We start from the raw sequence: 15,298 nt of genomic DNA, 5'->3' as shown, positions 1-15,298 counted from the left end.
CGCCGTCTGATGCCGGCCTGGAACGGAGTGCAAGGCTGCTAGCACCGAAAGCGTTGATTGACTGGTTTAACGGCCTCTCTTCACCGAATGCGTTGGCCGGCGTTTGATTGGCTGCCACTTTTAGGTCGCTGGTTGACAGCAATCCGAGCGTGGGTCGGCGGACGATGTTGCGAACGCTAGACGTCTCAGCTTGCGATTCTCAGGACAAGCCGGTCTGACCACAGCAAGGCTGCAGGCGGAGGAAGGCAAGCAGTGAAGCAGCCTTCCGCTGAGCACTACCCGCGGTCAAGGCAGCACACGCCAGAGTGGGCGGGCTGTGCGTCTAGTGATCTGCGAGGGCGGAGACTAACCCAGTCGCCGTCTCGACGCCCTCTGAGGGACGCAGCACACGACCACGCTTGTCTCCCTATATTGTTTCCCTATACACTCGCGTCTCTCTCGCCCAGACTGGCGCTGCAGGACGCCTCTCCACCGCCGCTGCATGTCTGTCGTGCATGCCTCCGTGCACCCTCCGCCGCGAAGACTGTCTCGTAGGGAGCGCGCTCGCTGAGCGATTTCGCCTCGCCCATCCACACGCCGGAAGCATGAGCCTCCAGCAGCAGAGCACGACGACGGACCTCTGCTGGGACTGCGAGCCACACAGAGCGCCGACCGCGGCGACCACAGCGCGGCCGACAGCCACAGACGAGCGGGGGGGAGAGCGCGCGCTCAGCCTGTTTGAATCCGTCATCACCGCCTATCCGCCCGTCCTCGAATCGCTCCTCTCGCAGCTGCCCACCGCCGCGCTCCTCAAACTCTACCACACATCACGCCAGCTGCGCGACTTCCTGCGGAAATACCCGCTAGCATGGAAGACGCTATCCTTCCGGCTGCCCCAGCCCGCTGTCACAGTGGGCTCACCGGGCAACGAGACGCCCGACAGTAGAGAGCGCCAGTCGAAGCAGTACTCGTTCGACGCTCTCCTCAAGCAGGTCATAGCGCCCAACGGGACTCGCATCACCAACCTGGATCTCTGCAACACGGCCGTCAATGGCATAGCGCTTGTAAGCAGTGTGCTTGCGCCGCACATCGACACCCTCCAGCACCTGTCCGTCCGTGGGTGCAAGAACGTCTCCATAAAGTACCACATTGTGCCGTTCCTGGAGCCGTACACGCTGAAGGATGCGCCATGGATGCGCAACCAGCTCGCCCTGCAGAGCCTCTACACATACCGCTGCCGACACCACCGCCGACGACCCTACCTCCCCTCCTCGCTCATTCGCCGCGACTCCGACTCCGACCCCACCCACCAGCTCATCGAGATATGCCACCAACTCGGGATATGGACAGACACAGCATGGTGCCCGTCGCCAGGTGGGAGATGCTATCGCAGGAAAGACTACCATGCCGGACGGGCAGCACCGCAGAACATGGAGGTCTGGGTACCGTTCGACAGGCTCTGGCGGTCGAGCAACCGCATAGGGCCTGTGGAAGGTACGAAGAGACTGGGCGAGCACGACGGCAGACTATGGGAGATTGCAGAGGAGGGTCAAGATGGCGAACCGTTGGGTACTGAGAACGGGCACTTCGCAGGCGAGGGCAAGCATGTGCCAGCACACGCCAGGAAGAGCCATACAACGTTTGTGCAAGACATCAACTGCTCGCAATGCAACGACGTCATCTTGGAGCGTTGCGAGTCCTGCAGTGTTCGCATGCACTGCATGGGCTGCCGGAAGACCCTCTGCGCGAGCTGCGCGTTCAACCGGCCGATACCACGGAAGCGGGCAAAGACACGGCATTTTGCAAACCTAGCATTTGGAAGCAGCATGTCGTTGGGGGGCACGCTTGGGCAGGGATATGGGTCAACTACCTCGCTAGAAGACAGGAAACAAGAAGAGAAGGCCGAGAAGAATCGTTTTTGGTGGGCTCCTGGTGCGACTCGATCACCAAACCTTATGAGCGAGAGTGCTCATGATGACGACTCCTCTGATTCCGAAGACACCCTCAACAACGGCCTTCCTGGGCCACCGGCGCACCGAGACCCTCCCAAGCTGAACATGCATTGGTGTTGTCTTGAGCCAATCTTCTCAGGGGGGGGAGGCATCGCTGTGCTGGGCACTGGGCTTGGTGGGAGAGGTGCCGATAAGATCCGTGCAGCTCCTTTACCGCGCATTAAGCAGTACGAGGATCCAGATTTCTCGAATCAGCTCCGGCCGGTGGACTATATCCGCGAACTCAAGAACAATGGGCTGTACGAATACGTCCTGGGCGAAGATGTCGACATCCTACAATACCTGAAGCAGGACAGTCTAGAGCTCCAGCAACAGACGTGCCCCCGTGGACTATGCAATGACTGCTATCGCAGCTTTAGGTGGAAGGTGTCTTGCCGAGCGTGCAAGAATCCTATCTGCAAAGAGCATGATTTTGGAGCGCTGAAGGTCCGCAAATGCGGATACAGAGAACTGCACACCGAGCGCGAACATGTCCGGGCACATACAGAACCGCCGCAGCGCTTGGTAATACCTGAATTCAACCCCAACAGGACGAGCGAGGACCTGGAGCGTACGCCAACTGCTTCATCACAACTCGACGCTGCTTCGACTGCTGACAACGAATCTGAGTCTTCCGAGGGTACGCCAATGTCACAATCGCAGGTTCTTATGGCACTCACAGCACCTGCCGAAGTGGCTGCCACATCATCATTCAACCTCACTACAACGCCTGATCCATTCACCCTTACAACCTCGCTAGCTTTCGTCCCTGTCAGCTCATCTCGGCCGCGTTCACTCAGTGCCTCTGGCGTCCGCAGCCGCAACTCCGCGTCATGGTCGAACTCATCGCGCGGTCCTCCACCAACCTCGATATCGAGTCCTCTTCCGCTACCTTGTAACCCGCGACATCCCGTGCAATGGGAAGGCTGTGGAGCCTACTTCTGCCAATACCCACGTCCAGTCGGCGACAACAGACCGCAATGTCCGGCAATCCTCAAGGAGTGCTCGGAGTGCGCGGTGCTCGTCTGTGATGTAAGTGGACGCCTGCCTCAAGACTCCTGAATTACACTGACAGTTTAATGCAGGGCTGCTCGGCCCTTAACCCATCTTGCACATGCACGTTCTGCACTGTCAACTTCCATTGCCCGACCTGCGCACGCAAGCCCCTCGTCCGCGCAAAATGCCGCCTCGAAGCCGAACTCAAAGCCAAGAAGGACGCCGAGTTGCGCGCAAAAGCCAAGCTCGAGCGAGACCGCCTCGAGCGCGGTCAAGCCGACGAGCTCGCAGGAGCCATGAACGAGTTCTTCACCGCGCTGTACACCGAGAACGCCGACGCCACCCCCATTCCTGACATGTCTTCATACATGACCTCTTTCACTGACCCCCCCCTCTCCAGCCCCGACAGCATAACAGTCACCACCGAATTCGGCGTCCTGGAAGAGACAGGAAACGTAACCATCATCTCCGCCGGCGGCGCTATACACCCCTACGACGAAGACGAGTATGACGAGGAGCTCGAATACCACCACCACCACCACCACCACCTACACGCCGACGAAGAAGGGCCGGAGAGCTACGTCGTTATGACTGAGGATACGTCCGCTGTCTCGGGGTCTGCGGACTGGGTCACGGCCGTCGCGCTCCAGCACCAGCAGCAGCAGAATACTTGGCTCTTGCAGCAGCAGATGCACAATATGTATCATGTTGCGATGGGCACAAATACTACGCCGCCGCCGACGCAGCATACGGCGCCGGTGATCCATCATTCTGAGGGGAATATTGATCAGAATGGCGAGTCTAGTGATGAGGATGAGCATGATGCGGGGGATGAGGCGGATGTGGATACCGATGAGGTACTTGAGGCTGATGATGATGAGATCGCGAATGGTGCGGTGACGCCTACGGCGCAGATGGATTGATGGGAGAGTACTACGGACTTCTGGTCAGACTGTCACGTTGTGCATCATAGCGAATTTGGGAGACTGCAAGCCAACGGGCAAGGGCAAGTAATACGGATGAAGGATGTTGGAGTTCATTTCGCATAGCATCTACTATCACTTACACATGATTTAGCTAGGAAGGGCGCAGATGGCATCTACTGAGATATCCACGGAACGGATCAAGGAACTGGCGTGGGAGGATCAGATATTGACATGGTATGGGGCATTTAGCACTCGCATCTTCTGGCGTTTAGGTAGAATATATGATTGTTCACTCAGCATACTCACGTTCTACACGTTCACGTTCTACACATGATCTTGATTGCGCAGGTCCTGACTTTTCACCAGTTTTATCAAAAACCCGTCCTAAAGCTGACAGGATCCTTGAATACATGACCCTCTGTTTGATCGTCAAATATCTTGGTACGTATTCACAACAACGCTACCCCCACATCGCTCTCATTACCAACAGTCAACTGGACCCCATTCACCCCAGCCTATCTCTACACAACCCAATCGCAACATCCGCCGTCGCTCCCTCAAAGAAGTCATTCAACAGCACCACAACGCTCTCCTCTCTTGTAAGACGCTTGCCGCACTCGCCCCTCAACAGCGGCAGTATCTTGCTGTCACATACCGGCTTCGTGGCTAAAATCGGGCTGGTGCTGACATCTGAATCCAGCACGCTTGCAACGATGACGTCGCGGATATTCGTCGCTGTCGCCTGGCACTGCAGCAGGGTGATCGGGTGTCCCGAGGGCGGGTTTTCAGCCATGGACTGGAGTTTGGCGACCATGGAGTCGCCGGTCAGGGTGGCGTTTGCGTCGTCGTCGTAGTTGGAGACTTGGTTTATGTCGCGGAGGAGGATGAGGCGTTTGCGCTCGTTCCGCAGATCCTGGACGCTGCGCTGCATCATATCGTCCTGGGTCCCGACCTGGATATCCTTTCCGTCGAGAACTTGGTTGAGTACAGAGCGCAGCTCGTCGTCATTAGGTCGGGGGCAATCGCCCGGCACCCCGTCCCAACGGTTCTGCACCACGACGATCTCGTCCGTATGCTCTGTCAAAAACCTGCCGATGTCAAGCAGAAACTGCTTGTACGGCATCCCCGGGATCGCGCCGTGCTGGAAGTACCACGTATCCTCGAGCGGACTGACGGCTTGGATCTGGCGGTGGCATTTGGCGGGGCGGAACTCAAAGTACCGCGCTCCTAGCTTGAGGATCGTGTCGAGACTGTCCTTTTGTGTGATGGCGAGTGCGCGGATGATGTCGGGCGCAATAGCATTCACGCCCCTATCACCAACTTTGTTGATGATGTCGAACGCGCGCGGGAGTGAGCGGCCGAGGACTTCTTTGATGACGCCTGTGCCTGCTTTCTCCAGCAGTGACATGGCGGTGGCCATACTGTTCATGCCGATGTCGTGGGATGAGGGGAGGACCATGCGGTTGAATGGCCTGTTGGCGACGTCTGAGCCGGCGGGAATGGTGTCGCGCATCCAGTTCTCGTAGTTCCGGGTCACTGTTACGTAGCATTGGTGTTGTTTTGGCAGGGCTGCGAGGCCTGGTCCAGCGTCGTAGAAGCCGTATGCGACAATCAAGTCCTCAGCAAATATGGCTGGAGTGTCTTCCATGGTTTTCATCGTTCCGTCATTGAGGCTGCCGGTCATGCTATTCACATCGACCCATTGTTTTACAAGCTCGCGTCCATCTCGGCGGACGATGAATTCAAACCGCCCCGTAAACTTGAAATGCCCGAGATTTGAGGATTCGACTTCAAGGTGATCACAGCCGAATTGTTGCTGGTCTCGCTTGGTGACGGAGTTCTTCGGGACAGTGAATTCGATCTCGACGCCGTCTGCTGCAATGTAGGAGTAGCAGAGGATGCCTTTGGAAGGCATTTTTGAAGGTTTGCTCCTGTATCCTTCTGTTTCGTTGTATCCGATTCAGGATTTCGGCTGTTATCTGCTCTTCAGGATCGTTCCTTTGTCTCAATGAGGTCGCAGTCTTCACGCGTAGTTGCCAGGTTCTCGCAAAGTAAGGAATGAGGTCGTCGACGCCTCAATGACGCCTCGCGCGGGGTACGTGTCTTTGTATTAAAAAGCAAGCAGCCATCCCGCTCATCTCCCGCCGCCTCAGCTGTCATCGATCGCGGTTAAGACTAGCCGTGGCTCAGCTGGTATTCGCGGAGTGAGAAATCAGGTACACCAATCAGCCTAAGCGGTTAAGCGTCGATCGGGCCGTTCGGGTCGTAGGAGTGGATGCCATGGATCGAACTGTGAAAAACCCTTGCTTTGGTATATCTGTGGTAGTCAAAGACATCGTCACGATATCTATTTAGTGTATTTGTGTGGTTGCAGGTGGTGTTGCGAGAAAAGATCATGTAGGAAGCCCACCCTTTTGGGATAAGCGGCGCGAGCATGGAAGGTCGTTTTGGGGCAAGAACGGAGCTGCTCGTTACTCTGGAAAGTAGGTATCGTAAGAATACATGACGCTGTGTCAAACGCATCGGAACTTCAGAGTCCCCGTAATGCAAAGCTTTTGGTTACCATCGCTGACCGTCGAGATGCTCCTAAGCCTCAGCATCAACGGCAACACCACCGTTCTCATCGACATCCATCTCTTCAGTGTTCTCACCCTCAACCTCATTGGCCTTAGCATCCTCCTCAGCCTGCTCCTCCTCAGCCTCCCTCTTCGCCTTGTCGGCTACGTGGTTGATAATCTCAGTGTCCTTCTCGCCCCAGAGCCTCAGAAGCATAGCCTTGCGGTCGTCCTTGTCAACCATCATGTTCGCGGACCCAGGATGCCTCCAGAGCGGAAGCACCATCCTGAACGGAATGTCTTGAGCGTCGTCCTTCTCGACACGGACGAAACAACACCCAATATCCATACCCTGGAGCTGGTCACCGACCTCACCAAGTCCGTGCTCGCCCTCCTTGGGCAGCTTAGGGAACATCTCGGTGATGAGCTGCTTGAGCGTGGCCTTGCTCGTGCAGTTCACAATGCGCTTGCTTGCCCAGGGCTCGAGAATGGAGATACCCTCGGACTGTAACCGCCAGGGTGCGTGCATATAAGACGTGTCTTTGATCTTGTGGGCGACGAACATAACGACACCGCAGTGGATGAACTTCATACCACGCTCTTTGTTGGCGTTTATTATTGTCTTGGCAAAGCCAGAGGTGTAGTAGATCTTGTTCAGAGAGAGGCCTTCCTTGTTCTTGACCATGAAGCGGTCGCGTGGGAAGCGGTCTGAGATGCCGAAGAAGTCAAGGATCTTGGCAATGGTTTCGTCGGTTGGGGAGAGGTATTCAAAGTACTCCTTATTCTGGTCCTGCTTCTCGGGCTTGAGCTTGCTGACCTGGTTGGAAGGTGCTGGTGTTGTGGACTCGGATGCGGGAGCTGTTGTGGTCTCCTGTGCCGTGCCGTTCTCTGTGTCCTCGGTCTTTATCTTCTTGGGTGCTGCGGACTCTTCGGCGGCTTCCGCCTTGCGCTTCAGGCTCTCAGAGTCCTTGGTAGCATCTGCCTCGATGACGTTCTCCTCGGGAGTTGGGATCGAGGTGTTGTCGGTCGTCTTCTCTTCCTGCTTCTTCGACTTCGCTGCATTCTCAGGGTTCTGGACCTGCGCAACCTTAATGTCGTCAAGCTTCTCGATAACGGCAATGAAGAAGCCACCGGTATCTTGAAGGTGAGGGTATACACGCATGCATCGCTCAAGCGGAATGCGCTCCTCAGGGTTTGCGGTGATTGGGGGAAAGCAGCCCTTGGAGATCTTCTGGGAGAAAGAGCGCTCTGGCTCCTCCACAGCATACTTCGCCTTGGCCTTCTCGAAAGCCTCCCAGCTGGTGAACATGTGCGCAGTTTTGTCGTTGCTTCCAGCGACCGAAGAAGTGTCGAGGACCTTCCAGGCGTTCAGACCAGGCCGGCGCTTGAGGTTGGGCAAGTGGTCGGGCATGTCGACAAGCTGGACCTTCGAAATACCTCCGCAGGCCTCAATCGCAGCCGCGACAACAGCTTCATTCTCCACAGGGTTCATACTGCAGGTCGAGTACACCATGCGTCCGCCCTTCTTCAGCATCTGCAGACCACGGAAGAGAATGCGCAGCTGCAGGTTATGCAGACCCAGCCCGTCCTTGGGTGTCCACTTCTGCCAGACGTTGGGGTTCTTGCGGGCTGTACCATCACCAGAGCACGGTACATCAGCCAAGATCCTGTCGTACTTCAGGTACTGCTTCTTCTCGCCGGCCTTGCTAGGAAGCTCGATGGAGGGGAAGATGGAAGCGTCGTGCTGGGTAACGATGAGGTTCGGGAAGTTGAGGCGCTTGACCTGGTGGACCAACATGCCGGCGCGCTTGTAGTCGGTGTCGTTCGCGATGAGCAGACCAGTAGATCGACCGTCGTCGCTGTAGTCGCCGTCTGCGCCACTGCCAACATCCTCGCCGTTCGCGGCCCGCCTGACACGCTCCTCCTCATCGCCGTGAATCATCTCAGCCAACTGAGCGGACTTGCTACCAGGCGCAGCACACATGTCCAGGACAACCATTCCTGGCTTGACGTCCAAGAAGTGAGGAGGAATCATACTGACAACCTCCTGTCTGCTGATGTTCCCGGACGCAGCCTCTGCGACGAGGAATTTCTGGAAGTTGGCAAAGGCGGCATGTCGGCGAATGACCTTCTTGTGCGTCTTCATGTGCCAGACAAGCTCGTCGGGGAAGGCGTTTACAGGCTCGGGAGGGGGCACGGGCTTGCCCTCGAAGGTCTGCGCAGAGATGGCGGGAATGTAGCGCTGCTTGAAGATCTCGCGCACAGCGAGGGCGTCGGACTTGGTGCCAGTGAAGCGGAAGCTGTTGGGCAGGTCTTGCTGGAGAGCCTTCCACATCTCCTCGAACTCGGCCTCCTCCATGAAACCACCCTTGCGGTAGTAGCTCTCGAACAGCTCGTTCTTGCGCTGGATCTCCGACCATGGCTCGGACCTGGTGTCTCTGCCGCCTCCACCACCGCCGCGACCACCACCTCTCTTACCACCACGGCCACCACGACCGCGGCCCTGCATCTGTATTAGACATTGCGCAAATGCACGTGATGACTGCGAACACTTACACGACCACCTCCTCTTGCCATTGCTGTAATAGAGGGTGTTCTGAGTGAAGTTGATGGCGAAACACTTTCGCCGTCGCAAGTTGTCGAGCTCCAGAAAAATGCGAGCAGCTCTGAGGGCGGGCTGCAGATGGTTGGTGGGGCTGGAGTGGGGCCCGTTCTTCGCTTGGCCAGCCAATGAACGAGCGAAACCGGGTGGTCCGAGCTGTGTGCGGACCATCGAAATTTACCCTCGCAAAGCTTCGAACTTCTCTCCAGCTTCCTCGACAACCGACAAGCCGACTAACCACCAGCACAATGGCCCGCTCATCGTACGTCAAGACAAAAGATTGGATCGAGGCTAGAGAACGAATGCTAATGGTTCGCAGCGTCCCCACCCAGAACGACATCGCCGTCCCCGAGACGATTCTGAAGAAGCAGAAGGCTTCTCAGAAGGCCAACGACAGCAAGGCTGCCGACCTCCAGAAGAAGCGCGAGGTACGATGAAAACACTCCCCAGACCTGCGCAAGCAGATAGGAGCATCACAGTTGGCTAAGACTACCTTAGGCCAACAAGCAGAAGCGCGAGACCATCTTCAAGCGCGCCGAGAAGTACCACCAGGAGTACGTCAAGGCTGAGCGCGACATCATCGAGGCCAAGCGCCAGGCCAAGAAGGACAACTCCCTCTTCGTCCCCGCCGAGTCCAAGCTCGCCTTCGTCGTCCGCATCAAGGGTATCAACAAGATCGACCCCAAGAAGCGCAAGACCCTTCAGCTCCTCCGTCTCCTCCAGATCAACAATGGTGTCTTCATCCGCCTCACCAAGGCCACCACCGAGATGCTGAAGATCGTCGAGCCCTTCGTCGCCTACGGCTACCCCAACCTCAAGACCGTCCGCGAGCTCGTCTACAAGCGCGGTTACGGCAAGGTCAACAAGCAGCGCCTGCCCATCACCGACAACGAGCTTATCGAGCAGAACCTCGGCCAGTACGGCATCGTCTGCGTTGAGGACCTGATCCACGAGATCTACACCGTCGGCCCCAACTTCAAGCAGGCCGCCAACTTCCTGTGGCCCTTCAAGCTGTCCTCGCCCACCGGTGGCTTCCGCCCCCGCAAGTTCAAGCACTTCATCGAGGGTGGTGACCTTGGCAACCGCGAGCACTTCATCAACGCGCTCGTTAAGCAGATGAACTAAGCGTCTTGAAACACGCTGAAAAGTTTGTGCTGGGTTGTTATGGGTGGAGTAACGGTTACATTCCAACGATACCATGAAAATTACGAGTGTGGTGTCTCATCCGGTCCGATCCTGCTGTTGACGGGCCGGATCGAGGGCAGGCCGAGCCACATGCAATGGTTAGCTTAGACAAGTCTTCTGCGGATCCGCGAAGAACAATGCAAAAAGTTTATTCCACCTCAATTCGCACATCCAAAAACCAATGCCTTGTTACATGATGCCTTGTGTACGTGCACTGACTCGATCTAACATGATACGACACAACTTCAGCATTCTAGCAACTACACCGCCTCCCACTTTCAATCTCCTTCACCTTGTCGCCGCAACATCCACACCTAAGCAACGCCCGCCTCTTCGCCCTCCTTGAACACACTCGCTTCGTTGATCCACGCTGTCGCCGCCCTCCAACACTGCCTTATATGTGCAAAAGTAAGCCTTTTCATTTCCCAGTCTACCTCCCCCCCATCATCTCCAAGCGTGCGCATGCCGGGACACCGCTTCAGGGGTTTCGACGGATTGGGCCCGTGGGGGATGAGCATGTATGGACACATGTCGCTGTCTAGTATGACTGGATTCTCGCCGTTATCGGGTACTTGTCTCAAGCCCTGGTGACGGGAAGCGGTTAACGTGAGCCGAGAAGTAGTCAAAAGCGCGAACCTGCGAAAAGGCCTAGGTGGGAGGACAAGATACATTGTGCAGCAGGACAAGAAGAACTAGGTTTGTTTGAGGTCACTTCGAGTCAAGACAGAAACGGCGTTGTTCCAAAGGGGGGACTGCATCTTGAACAGGAAGACGCAGCTTGACAATGTATAGACTCTGAGTAGCGAAATCGTGACAGTGGATCGGATCTCTGGCTGGCGAGAAGCACAAGCTAGAAAACGAAACATGCAAAGCCAGTGGGCAGATGGCAGACCCGTGATATCCGTCTTAGCCAATACCGGGCATGTTCACTGCTGCTGCTCGGCTCTTCCCTTCCCCAAAACGTCTCTTCAAAACCGCAATGGCTTTTCGTTCCAGTGTGGACACTCGATCCACCGCCAACTGCTCGGCCGTTCCATCACTGCTGTGCGGTAGCGGATGTAGAGGATACACATGGCGACTGCATCTGTTGATTTGTTTGTACTTGGGCCAAGGTGATTCGCGCGAACGCTGTGTGCATCAAGAATACTTGGGTGGTGAAAGGGAGGCTAGGCCTAAAGAAGGCCATTACCGAGTCGAGATTGTGGCTCGACAATGCAGTGAAAAGATTGCAGGATGAAGGCGAACTAGAGGGTGGCAACGTACAGCGGAGACAAAGCAAGACGCGTAGCGAGTAGTTGGACGAACCGCAGTGAGGGTATCTACAAGATCAGAATATATAGGAACGCTCAAGCAATACTACAACTGCCGGCGGACTCGGAACTCCATCTTGACCCTCCTTCTCCTCTGTTCCCAACGAATCTCACTTGTCCTGCTCAGTCTCTTTCCCCGACTCCATGCTTTTCACACTCTTCACGCTCTTGACACTCTTGACACTCTTCAAACTCCTCTTACTTGTGCTCCTCTTCAGCTTAGCCTTGAACTTCTTCCACTTGTTCGTCAGACTCTCGCTATCTCCCTCATCATTGTATCCAACCACCTCCCTCGCACTCTCCACACTTCCTCTCGGGAAGGTCGCCTCGCTGCCCAGATCAACACTATCGACATTCCTCTCATGCCCCATAGATTCATTCGGCAGCTTAGGAAGCTCCTTGCTCCTCCTACTCCCCAACAGCATAAACTCCAGCGTCTGCCACGCCGCCATGCCTGCGATCCGGCTATCCGCCGAATTCCCCTGGACATCAGCGTTCTTCCAGGGGCAATGTTCGCGGTGGCTTTCGAGCAGATTGAGCCTGAGAGACTCAACAGGCACTTCGAGTTTCTTGCTCATCTCCTGCAGCCGCGCGTCTGAACTCAGCCACAGCCCCAGACGTTGGAAGCAGTGGTTGCACACGGCGAGCGAGATGCGGGAATCTGACACGCCGGTCCAGCCGAACAGGGCGAAGGCGAAGGCGGTGCGTTCGGCGGGGCTAGAGGGCGGGGTGCGGCTGGTTGCGGCGGAGAAGAAGGTGGGTGGAATGCGGGCGAGGATCGAGTCGATGTGGGGGTCGGGGTAGGTGATGTTCTTTGGGAGGGGCAGGTCGCTGGAGATGGCGAGGAGGAAGCTGTAGCGGCTTATTAGGTCGGCGAGGCTCTTTGCGCGGCTGGCGATGGGGATGTGGTAGATGTCGTCTGGGAGGACGTTAGTGCTTCGAGTCAGTCGCGGTGTGTGACAGGTACCTTGACAGCCAGCTTTCCTCCAGAGGCAGTCATCTGAATGGCCCTCGACGATCAGCGCTTTGTACCGCTCGACCAGCGAGGGCGCTACGTCGTGTGAGAGATCCTCGCTCATCTCCATGTCCCGCCCGTCCTCAGCCCTCCGCTTTGGCCTCAGCTTCACAGCAACGCGCTTCTCGCAGCCTCCCTTACAGGCCACTGTATTCCACGTGTCGCACGACCAGCCTCTCTTCGCCCACTCGACCTCGCCGATGGCGTCTGGCTTTGTCGTCCACTTCTTCACGTCCGCAAACGTCTTGAGCCGCCCAAGAAACATGTCCTGACTGTATGGCTGGAAGTTTGGCGCGTTGCGCGGTGTCGATGCCGTTTGCTGTGACTGCACGCCCACGACCCTCATCGTGCCCTTCCTCTTGGGTGTGAGCAGCTGATCCTTCAGCGCTTGTATGCGTGCCTGGCCGGCGGACGTCTGGCGCTGTCGTTCCATACTGGCCTCTGAGCTGCGAGGGCGCTTAGCTGCGGGTTCCGGGGAGCCGGCCTGGGGAAGCGAGCCGGCCGATGCATTGTTGCTGGACTCGTAGAGGGTGCTTGTGAGCGATGCTGTCGAGGTACTGGCGGTAAGGTTGTCGAGCAGCTTGTGGAACTTGCGCTTCGTGGTGGCCAGCGCTGGCGGCGAATCGGCTGGGGCGGTCGCCATGGTGTGCTGTGGACGGCACAGTCGTCGCAAGGGGGTTGAAGCGATTTGGCGACGCGTTGGAATGAGCGCTCTGTCGATCTGTGTTTACGGGTGTGTTTACGGGAGTGCTTCGATGCACGTGCGGGAGCGACAGCAGCTGCCGTTCAACCGGCGAGACGGAATATATGTCGACGGATAAATGTTAGTGTCATGCAGGACCAGCGCATAAGCGACATGCAGGATGCAGCGTGTTTGTTGCAGTGACGATGCAGGCGGTTGGTTACCACGGCATCGATGCGCGCTCCAGCTCAAAGCGCAAACCCCCGAGCCCAGCTCCGCAACGGACCGTCGCACTGCGACCCCACCAGCGCCGACCAGCGCCGACCAGCGCCGACCAGCCTACGCAGCCCACGCAGCCCACGCAGCCCACGCAATAGCTCGCTTTCTCCATGCCCCTAGTTGCGCCATACAGATACTTTTTCTTCGCTGCCGTCATCCTGGCTTCTGCACTCCTCCAGCCCACGACCTTCTTCCGCACCGCTGCCCGTCTCTTCCAATTGAAGCAGCACATCCCGCTCAACCCCTCCCCCGCCCTCCACCTCCACACAAATCGCACCCTGCACGCCATGGCGTACGAGAAGGAGCTCGAGCTCGCCCTCCTGGCCGTCCAGCGCGCCGCCATCCTCACAAAGAGCGTCTACTCTTCCCACAGCAAAGGCACCCTCACCAAAACCGACAGCTCCCCCGTCACAATCGGCGACTTCGGCGCGCAAGCCCTGATCATCGCGAGCATCAAGTCCGCATTCCCCAACGACGAGGTCGTCGGTGAGGAGGACGCAGACGACCTGCGCGCCAACCCCGACCTGAAGAACCTCGTCTGGGACCTCGTCCAACAAGCCAAGCTCAGCGACCCGGCCGCCCAAGACAAGATCGGCGGCCCCATCAAGAGCGCTGACGACATGCTCAAGGCCCTCGACGGCGGCGCCAGCGAAGGCGGAAACAAGGGGCGCATCTGGGCACTCGATCCCATCGACGGCACAAAGGGCTTCCTGCGCGGCGGCCAGTACGCCGTGTGTCTCGCGCTGATGGTCGACGGCGTCCCAACCGTCGGTGTCATCGGCTGCCCCAACCTACCTGTCGACGACAAGGCGCCGCTGGACAGCAAGATCGGCACCGACGCGGACGACAAGGAGGGCAAGGGCGTGCTGTTCGGCGCAGTGAAGGGCCAGGGTGCAACCTCGCGCGCTCTCACAGATGGGAAACTCGAGGCGCCGAAGACAATCACCATGTCCCCCCTCCCCGACGTCGCGCAGGCCACATTCTGCGAGTCCGTCGAGGCAGGCCACAGCTCGCACGGCGACCAGGCAGATATCGCAAGGAAGCTGGGCATCACAAAGGCCTCGGTGCGCATGGACTCGCAGGCCAAGTACTGCTCGATTGCGCGCGGTGCGGGCGATCTGTACCTCAGGTTACCGACCAGCAAGACGTACCAGGAGAAGATCTGGGATCACGCTGCCGGTGTCGTCCTTGTGCAGGAGGCTGGCGGCGAGGTCACAGACGCATATGGCAAGCAATTGAACTTTGGCATCGGGCGGACGCTGAAGGAGAACAAGGGGATTGTTGCTGCGCCCAAGGCAGTCCATGCCAAGGTTATTGAAGTCGTGAAGGAGGTGTTGAGTGCGAAGAAGGACTGAATACCTAGACTGTGTGGAGTGCGAAGAAGGACTGAATACCTAGACTGTGTGGAGAAGAATAAGATTCATGACATGGCTCGCACAAAGTTGTGTTCCCTACTGACACAAGACCCCCCGTGTCCTGACTCCTGCCCACTGGAGTGTGTGACACAGAGACGCTCAAATCGGCCTGTGATCGTTGCGAGCAGATCAAGCCCAACGAACATTCGGGTACATCTCAGATCCATCCTCCCCTTCACCTCCCCGCAACGTTTCCTCGGAACCGAGACTGCCACTGTGCCAAATCCAGAGATCCAAGCATTGCCTCTTTTCCTCCTTTGCATCTCCACACCCCGAGGAAGATACGTTTGGGCGAGGTGGGCTCAGTCGCTTCTTGCGTTTTGCAAGCTGCGTTCTCAAAGATATGAGCTGAGCTTACCTCCA

At 57.3% G+C, this 15,298-nt stretch overlaps 8 protein-coding genes across 8 annotated transcripts; 4 read left to right on the top strand and 4 right to left on the bottom strand.

The window, feature by feature from the left end:
• The first annotated feature begins 384 nt into the window (after positions 1–384).
• On the top strand, positions 385–4,187 carry BU25DRAFT_370784 (uncharacterized protein). Its single transcript, XM_033703962.1, has 2 exons — positions 385–3,002; positions 3,056–4,187. Exons 1-2 carry the CDS (start codon positions 495–497, stop codon positions 3,887–3,889), a joined length of 3,342 nt encoding a protein of 1,113 aa, XP_033560425.1. The 5' UTR covers positions 385–494; the 3' UTR covers positions 3,890–4,187.
• Positions 4,178–5,967, bottom strand: BU25DRAFT_412062 (PLC-like phosphodiesterase). Its single transcript, XM_033706707.1, has one exon. The coding sequence runs from the start codon at positions 5,805–5,807 to the stop codon at positions 4,398–4,400; it is 1,410 nt and encodes a 469-aa protein (XP_033560424.1). The 5' UTR covers positions 5,808–5,967; the 3' UTR covers positions 4,178–4,397.
• Positions 5,968–6,345: 378 nt separating this feature from the next.
• Positions 6,346–9,073, bottom strand: BU25DRAFT_395704 (S-adenosyl-L-methionine-dependent methyltransferase). Its single transcript, XM_033704795.1, has 2 exons — positions 9,004–9,073; positions 6,346–8,950 (listed from the first exon to the last, which is right to left on the bottom strand). The coding sequence occupies exons 1-2, from the start codon at positions 9,022–9,024 to the stop codon at positions 6,479–6,481; spliced, it is 2,493 nt and encodes an 830-aa protein (XP_033560423.1). The 5' UTR covers positions 9,025–9,073; the 3' UTR covers positions 6,346–6,478.
• Positions 9,074–9,297: 224 nt separating this feature from the next.
• BU25DRAFT_492356 (60s ribosomal protein-like protein l7) lies at positions 9,298–10,391 on the top strand (the record flags this gene model as incomplete). The annotated part of the gene is made up of 3 exons (XM_033711632.1): positions 9,298–9,311; positions 9,369–9,477; positions 9,548–10,391. The coding sequence occupies 3 exons, from the start codon at positions 9,298–9,300 to the stop codon at positions 10,172–10,174; spliced, it is 750 nt and encodes a 249-aa protein (XP_033560422.1). The 3' UTR covers positions 10,175–10,391.
• Positions 10,392–10,423: 32 nt separating this feature from the next.
• On the bottom strand, positions 10,424–11,002 carry BU25DRAFT_103800 (uncharacterized protein). Its single transcript, XM_033700263.1, has one exon. It carries the CDS (start codon positions 10,903–10,905, stop codon positions 10,549–10,551), a length of 357 nt encoding a protein of 118 aa, XP_033560421.1. The 5' UTR covers positions 10,906–11,002; the 3' UTR covers positions 10,424–10,548.
• Positions 11,003–11,029: 27 nt separating this feature from the next.
• On the top strand, positions 11,030–11,562 carry BU25DRAFT_103793 (uncharacterized protein). The gene has a single exon (XM_033700262.1). The coding sequence runs from the start codon at positions 11,157–11,159 to the stop codon at positions 11,469–11,471; it is 315 nt and encodes a 104-aa protein (XP_033560420.1). The 5' UTR covers positions 11,030–11,156; the 3' UTR covers positions 11,472–11,562.
• Positions 11,468–13,450, bottom strand: BU25DRAFT_370774 (zf-C3HC-domain-containing protein). The gene is made up of 2 exons (XM_033703961.1): positions 12,512–13,450; positions 11,468–12,463 (listed from the first exon to the last, which is right to left on the bottom strand). Exons 1-2 carry the CDS (start codon positions 13,200–13,202, stop codon positions 11,655–11,657), a joined length of 1,500 nt encoding a protein of 499 aa, XP_033560419.1. The 5' UTR covers positions 13,203–13,450; the 3' UTR covers positions 11,468–11,654.
• Positions 13,451–13,807: 357 nt separating this feature from the next.
• Positions 13,808–14,875, top strand: BU25DRAFT_432394 (3(2),5-bisphosphate nucleotidase HAL2; the record flags this gene model as incomplete). The annotated part of the gene is made up of 1 exon (XM_033708719.1): positions 13,808–14,875. The coding sequence occupies one exon, from the start codon at positions 13,808–13,810 to the stop codon at positions 14,873–14,875; it is 1,068 nt and encodes a 355-aa protein (XP_033560418.1).
• Positions 14,876–15,298: the final 423 nt, after the last annotated feature.

The sequence above is a fragment of the Macroventuria anomochaeta genome (genome assembly GCF_010093625.1).
Source record: "Macroventuria anomochaeta strain CBS 525.71 unplaced genomic scaffold BU25scaffold_22, whole genome shotgun sequence".
Lineage (NCBI taxonomy): Eukaryota > Fungi > Ascomycota > Dothideomycetes > Pleosporales > Didymellaceae > Macroventuria > Macroventuria anomochaeta.
The sequence above is the reverse complement of the archived record's forward strand: the minus strand, read 5'-3'. Positions and strand labels throughout refer to the sequence as shown.

What these genes read in the sequence shown, in the direction of transcription:
- BU25DRAFT_370784 (XM_033703962.1), top strand. Translation starts at nt 495, where the DNA reads ATGCCTCCGTGCACCCTCCGCCGCGAAGACTGTCTCGTAGGGAGCGCG. An exon ending in GCGCGGTGCTCGTCTGTGAT is followed by an intron (nt 3,003 to 3,055) that starts GTAAGTGGACGC and finishes AGTTTAATGCAG; the next exon opens with GGCTGCTCGGCCCTTAACCC.
- BU25DRAFT_412062 (XM_033706707.1), bottom strand. Translation starts at nt 5,807, where the DNA reads ATGCCTTCCAAAGGCATCCTCTGCTACTCCTACATTGCAGCAGACGGC.
- BU25DRAFT_395704 (XM_033704795.1), bottom strand. Translation starts at nt 9,024, where the DNA reads ATGGCAAGAGGAGGTGGTCGT. An exon ending in TGGCAAGAGGAGGTGGTCGT is followed by an intron (nt 8,951 to 9,003) that starts GTAAGTGTTCGC and finishes ATACAGATGCAG; the next exon opens with GGCCGCGGTCGTGGTGGCCG.
- BU25DRAFT_103800 (XM_033700263.1), bottom strand. Translation starts at nt 10,905, where the DNA reads ATGTATCTTGTCCTCCCACCTAGGCCTTTTCGCAGGTTCGCGCTTTTG.
- BU25DRAFT_103793 (XM_033700262.1), top strand. Translation starts at nt 11,157, where the DNA reads ATGTTCACTGCTGCTGCTCGGCTCTTCCCTTCCCCAAAACGTCTCTTC.
- BU25DRAFT_370774 (XM_033703961.1), bottom strand. Translation starts at nt 13,202, where the DNA reads ATGGCGACCGCCCCAGCCGATTCGCCGCCAGCGCTGGCCACCACGAAG. An exon ending in GAGGAAAGCTGGCTGTCAAG is followed by an intron (nt 12,464 to 12,511) that starts GTACCTGTCACA and finishes ACGTCCTCCCAG; the next exon opens with ACGACATCTACCACATCCCC.